A 6382-nucleotide genomic window follows, 5' to 3' on the forward strand; every position below is an offset into this window, starting at 1 on the left:
TAAAGATATCTTGATGTTGAGTTGCAAAAAATGGCAAAGAGAATGTAAGAGAAATTTGATAAGTATTAGGGAAATATAGAAAAAATAAATAAGCTGCTCTATGTTGCCTCAATTCTTGATCCCAGGAAGAAACTTGTATTTGTGGAGTTTTGTTTAAGGAAAATGCATTCGAATGAGCAAGCTTCATCGATTTATGTGAGTTTCAAAAAAACAATGGAAGAGTTGCTTGCTGAATACCAAACAAAGGTACAACTTTCTCTTGAGAAAGTTGGTGACAATAACCAATCCCAAGTAAGCCAAATTATAGAATTGGATGATGATATCGACTCTAGTGCTAGTGTTACTCTTCTGAATGAATTTAAGAGATATAAGATTGTCATTGGTAAGGAAGAAAACAAATTAGAATTGGAAAAGTATTTGAGTTTAAATGGGCCTAATGCAACTGTTGGCAATGACTTTGATATTCTCATTTAGTGGAAACTCAATAGTCATAGGTATCCTACTCTTGCCTTACTAGCTCGTGATGTATTAGCGATTCCTCCATCCACAATTGTTTTAGAATCAGCTTTTAGCACCGATAGTCATGTTCTTGATGCATCTAGGAGTTCTTTAATGTCTAAGATGGTGCAAGTCCTTATTTGTGCTCAAGATTAGCTACATGGATCTTCCTATTATCTTAATGACATTGAGAATGATTTGGTATAGCTTGAGAAAGTTGATGAAGGTAAGTATTTTATTTATATCATCATTTCATTTTTGTTGTTTCAATTGTTGATATGTTATTGTTTTATATGTTTTTTACTTATTTATGTATTTTAGAGTTGTCAAAGATTGCAATGGACAATATACTTGATAATCTTTGAGATAATCAAGTAATGTAATAATGTTATCTAATATCTATTTGAATTTATAAAATATTTAATGCGTTCTAACTTACTTTTTTTTAACCTATTTGAAACTAATGGTTTTTTTAAATTTTTTTCAACTTTTAAGGGTACAACCTGTGTTTATGCTAAGTTGTTAATGGCATCAAGAAGCATCTGGGGAGGAAGTAATCTTTGAAGATTTTTTGTGTTCAAGACTATTTGTTATTGTTTTTATCCATTGTTGGAAACTATTAATGATTTGCTGTTATTTGTTGAAGATTATTTGTTATTGTTTTTATCCATTGTTGAATATTGTTAATGATTTGTTGTTATTTGCTCAAGACTATTTATTGTTGTTTTTATCTATGTTTTTAATTATTTGTTGTTGTTTTTATGAGTATCTATCTTGTTTAGTATAATTTTTTATTATCATTTTTAATTTTTGGTAGTTTTGATTTATAAAAAAAATATAGCATAAATAAATATATATAAACAAAAAAATAAAAAAATTTCCAAGTTCAGTTTTAAAAAACCGAACCAAACTAACTGAATTAGTTCAGTTTTAGTTAGTTCGGTTATTTGTAAAATTCGATTCGATTTTAGTTATTTTTAAATATGAATTCAGTTATTAGATATCAAAAACCAAACTAACCAAAATATTTGCACACCCCTAGTCCTATATAGTTTTGCTACAATACTATCAAAATAAGACAACTTTTGTACACATCCATTAAATAATGAAATTTGATCGAATACTTTTAAAAAAATAAATAAATGGATAAAAGAATAAAAAGAGAAAAAGAAGAGACAGAAAAAAATGTAAAGAAACCTAAGAATTAGAATAAAGTTTATATATATATATATATATATAATTAGGAGAAGGGAGATTCAAACCCTATTTTTTAAGTAAAGAGATCACGCACCAACAATGAGCTAAATACTCAAGTGTAAGAATTAAGATAAAATTAAACAGCGTCATTTTATTATTATTAAATAAAAAATTATTTTGAAGAGAATTAAAATATATTTAATAATTAAAACATTAAAAATTTTGAGGGAATCATGATGCCAATAAATATACTATCTTTCATCATTGATTAAAAATATATAATAAACAAAATATTTTAAAAATTTTGGGAGCCTTAACTACCTCCACCCCTGAACAAAAGGGTCGTCCATCTCCATTTCTAGGTGAAGCCTGTTTTCCAGCAGCAATACGTTTGAAGCCTCAAAAAGACATGTTAGCATGTGTTACACATGGAAGTATAAATAAATAATGAACGGGTTGGGCCAAACATTGTACAAATTAAATATGTCGCAGATGCATTTGCAGTTGATAATATTATTATTCAACCCATTTACGACCCGTCCATTTGACACCTTTGACATGTAAAGTTTGGCTTGTTTCCGTTACTTTTCAATACCATTATGTCCTTTACTTTGACCAAATTTCAGGGATTTTTAATTTATATTTTACCCAAAAAGTAATAAAGGAGAGAAATAAACAACACTTTGCTTATTTTTTCCATCTATATATTTATGAATTAATGTCAAATAAAAAAAAACAGAAAATGAGCACAGTCATTGTCTAACTTTCTCACATATAAGGTATTGAATTTGACTGAAAGCAAGCTATCACAAAGAAGAAGCAAAAAAGAATTCCATGGCCTACCCTATGGCACTTAAAATTCTCATAGTTCTCCATACGAGCTTGATGTTCATAAGTAGTTGAATACACAAAAACATGTTCAAGCTCTTCAAGGCACGATTCATGAGTGAAACTCATTTGAATTTGTATGTTTTAGTTACATTCATTTGTTTACAAGCTTGTTCTGGATTCTGCAGAAAGGAAGTGGTGGGCTTAATTTGTTTGACATGCCATGAAGGCTTGTGTTTTTGTACAGGGCCTTTTCTGAGATGAACTTTGGAGATGGTCTAACTTATCTTGGATGGGAAGTGAGCATTTCCTGAATTTTCTGCAATAGAGACCTCCACGTCTTCGAGGCTAAATGATGGATCATGATCAAAGGGTGTGATGTCCAAATCTTGTTTTTTTAGGAGGCTTTCGTTTGTTTTTTGTTGCTGATCAATCATCATCTTCAGCTGCCTTCCTTGTTCTTCAATTCGCAACTGTAAATTTCGCTGAATCTGAGCAAGGAAAAAAAATGGAAAAATTAGTCAATGACAAATATTTGTTGCTTATGAATTAAGCTGGTCTAGTAGGAATTAAGTCAGAACCCTTGCTATGGTTTTGTTAATTGAATTTTTAACACAAGTATTTAATTTAAAATCAATTAAAAAAATAGGATGAATTGATCTTTATATTATTTTTATGCACATGATACCTTTAACTTAATTGATGTGAAATTTCTTTATTACCATTCTAATACCCTCTTTAAATGTAGAGACAACAGATTTATCACGTAATAACTTATCATAGAGAAAACAACAACAAAAGTGTTAACGTTTGCTCCGGTACAAGTATCTCACATTTGTAAAATTGGAGATATACGGGATGGACATATAAATATAAAAAGTATTTCCCTATCTATTATCCAATTGGTTTAAATTGGATTTCAATCTAAAATTTAATATGGTATTAGAGTAGGTGTTGCCCTCGTTGTTATCCTTTCTGTCATTCATGTCATGTGATAAATTCGTAATTTACACATGTGAGAGGGAGTATTAGAGTTTGGTAAATTGGATTGAATGTCCGTTCTAAAAGTTCAACACTTGGCTGTTTTTATATAAGTTAATGCGTACCGGACAGACAGAAACAAGGCAAGATTAATGAAAATGAGATAAAATCAAAGATTATTCCCGTACCTCTAATTGTTCATGAAGACGCCTCTGCACATCTAACTGAAGTTGCAATGCCTCTGTGAGGTGCAACCCACTGCAAGACAGATTGAAAATTTTGATTAAATTGCAGTGTAAAATTAACGGAACAGCAAAACAATTTCGGTAGTGAATTATTTCAAAAATGAAAATATATTCCGGTAGAATAAGATGGATGCATTAAAAAGTTTACGTTTTGACATCCAATTGAGTTACATCACTTGTACTACTTCTTTTATCTGATTTGCCTGCAACAAGAACAGATATTGATGAGATGAGATGAGATTGTTTGTGGACGAACTTCGGGCGAGCTCATATAATTATCCAAAGCAAAAATTGCTGGCCTGTGAACATTGCATGCCTTCCCTAAGAAACAATCAACAAAGAATAGCAAAAAATTCTCCTGATTGGCTACAGTAATTAATATCCATATATCAGATTCTCTGAAGTTGTATGCAATAAGGACGAATAAGCCAAGCAAAATTTATATTTGCAGAGCTTGCCTAATAGTTGCAGCTAGGAAGCAGAGGAATTAATCAGTAATCTCACTTGTTGTCTAGCAAAGAAGAAGAAAAGAGGAGCAGTCATTGCAGCAACTATCAAGGTATACCTTCAGCAGAGTCTGGCATGTATTTTGCGATACGATATTTCTACAAGACAGAAATCAGAAGGAAACAAATTTGGATATTAGCATTTTGCCACAAGAAATATAACCAACAGACGAAAAACTTAAAATTGCATTAATACCTGCAAATGGCTTTTGACATGAAAGATGGTCAATCCTTCTGTATCCATCAGTTTGAGAATTGCCTTTGGGGTTGCCTCTGTTTGATCAAAGTAATAACTAACTAAAATGCTTGCAGAATGGTTTCTCAAGCTTTGATAAAGTTAAAATCATACAATTACTTACTCTCAGCGCCCCCAAGGCGTTTGACACACTCCACAAACTTGTCATGAAGATCCTGTGTCCACCTTATTCTGGTTTTACTAGCAAGTGCTGCCCCTGTCGAAACAGAGTTACCAGAAGAAACAGAAAAGGTTCCAGAAGAACAATTTGAAGACTGCTTCCCTTGCTGAAAGATGCTTAGCTGTGCAAGCGGAGAACTATATGAATTGCAGTAAGCCTGCGCGGCAACAGCCAGCCACAATTAACACAACTTTTTCGACAAAGAGTAACATTAGAATACATATGAAAATAACAAGAAAGTTAATTTCAGCTACAAAAAGAGAGAACCAAAAAAAAAAAAAAGAAACTTACTCTTTGATCCTGATTTCCTCGGAAAGGAACCGAATAGTGACTCCCAACAGTGACAACATTGTTTCCAAGAAAGTTACTTTGATCATGAGGGGAAACCTGGCTCCCTAGTGAATTGCAGCATGGAATCTTATAGGACTTTTCAGAGGACTTCTGGTATTGATTGCAATAAATTTGGGACTTCACTAGTGACTCAAATGTATTTCTCAGTTCATAGTTGGTTTCATCTTGAGCAACTGATTCAATGGAAAAGTTATCCCCTGAAGCATGAAATGAAGGTAAATGAGAATTGCAGCTCTTGTTGTATTGGGAGGTGTAAGAAGATCTATCCCCTTGACACCCGTATTCGGAAAACCCCATGCATCTTTCAGTTGCATAAAAAGCAGATGCTGGGGACAGAAAACCACTCATAATTGTATTGGATGTTTTAGCAGCTCCTGGGTTTTCCTGCTGTGACCCTTCCTCCATGGCAGGTGCCTGAATCCGGATTCCCATGTTCCAAGGCTCTTGAAATCCATCATGATTAACATATTCAAAATTGCAGACGCTACTGAATCCAAGGTTCTGCTCTAAATGTTCTTGGCAATCAATCTTCCGACTATTCATTTACAAACGAAGTAATCTACAATCCTAACAAGAACAGCTAGCAGATATGCAAACTTCTGAATTTGCTGTTCAATTTTCTTGGCTAGCATCAGAAGGAGTATCTAATTTTCATTCTATTTTGAATCACTTAAAAGATTAAAAGCCACGCAGAATACGCGCAAAGATCAAAGAAAAGGAGATGCAGATAAGATGGAGAACCATGGCAGTGTTGAATTCAGATGTATGGTAGAAAAATTCTGATTTTTATTCCTCAAGACTTGAGGTTTAAGATATGAATATAAATATAAAAAGTAGTATATGCAAAAGTCTTTAATTATTCCTAAAATGGATAGGAATGAACATTGATCTATTGGCACGACCAAAGCCCACCCCCCAAAAGAAAAGAAAAAAAAAAACCCCCCATTTCCAGAATAATAAAATAAATTAATAACATTTTTGTCCTCGTTTGAAAAACTCATTGACAATGTAAAATATGATTCAATCTTTCCGTCACCAAAAGAACAAATGAGACAAAAGCCAAAGAAAACAGGTCTTAAAAGATCGAAGGGAACATCAAAGAACTATGGGTTTCAAAAAAAGGCATCTATGGCCTAATAAATAAGATACTTGGCATAAATTCAAAATTAGCAGACCCGTAATTATTCCTGCCATGGATACCATGGAAATCCCTTCAGCCACCCAAAAAGATTATGCAAAATAAAATAGTAGAACAACATATTTCTTTTCTCTTCAAAGAGCATTATTCTTCTCCCTTCCCACAACATTTGCATCTTGCAAAGTGGGGTATCTCGAAATTACCAGAAAAAGGTTCATGGAG

General features: G+C 32.6%; 1 protein-coding gene across 1 annotated transcript; it reads right to left on the reverse strand.

The window, feature by feature from the left end:
• Positions 2451-5836, reverse strand: LOC18599089 (myb family transcription factor PHL5). Its single transcript, XM_007028905.2, has 7 exons — positions 4963-5836; positions 4615-4828; positions 4452-4528; positions 4315-4354; positions 3898-3952; positions 3693-3762; positions 2451-3014 (listed from the first exon to the last, which is right to left on the reverse strand). Exons 1-7 carry the CDS (start codon positions 5563-5565, stop codon positions 2802-2804), a joined length of 1272 nt encoding a protein of 423 aa, XP_007028967.2. The 5' UTR covers positions 5566-5836; the 3' UTR covers positions 2451-2801.

This window comes from Theobroma cacao, chromosome 5 (genome assembly GCF_000208745.1).
Source record: "Theobroma cacao cultivar B97-61/B2 chromosome 5, Criollo_cocoa_genome_V2, whole genome shotgun sequence".
Classification (NCBI taxonomy): Eukaryota; Viridiplantae; Streptophyta; class Magnoliopsida; order Malvales; family Malvaceae; genus Theobroma; species Theobroma cacao.

Coding starts and splice junctions, on each gene's coding strand:
- LOC18599089 (XM_007028905.2), bottom strand. CDS start 5,565: ATGAATAGTCGGAAGATTGATTGCCAAGAACATTTAGAGCAGAACCTT. Junction 4,829..4,962: donor GAGGAAATCAGGATCAAAGA/GTAAGTTTCTTT, acceptor GTTGCCGCGCAG/GCTTACTGCAATTCATATAG. Junction 4,355..4,451: donor ATGTCAAAAGCCATTTGCAG/GTATTAATGCAA, acceptor TCTGTCTTGTAG/AAATATCGTATCGCAAAATA.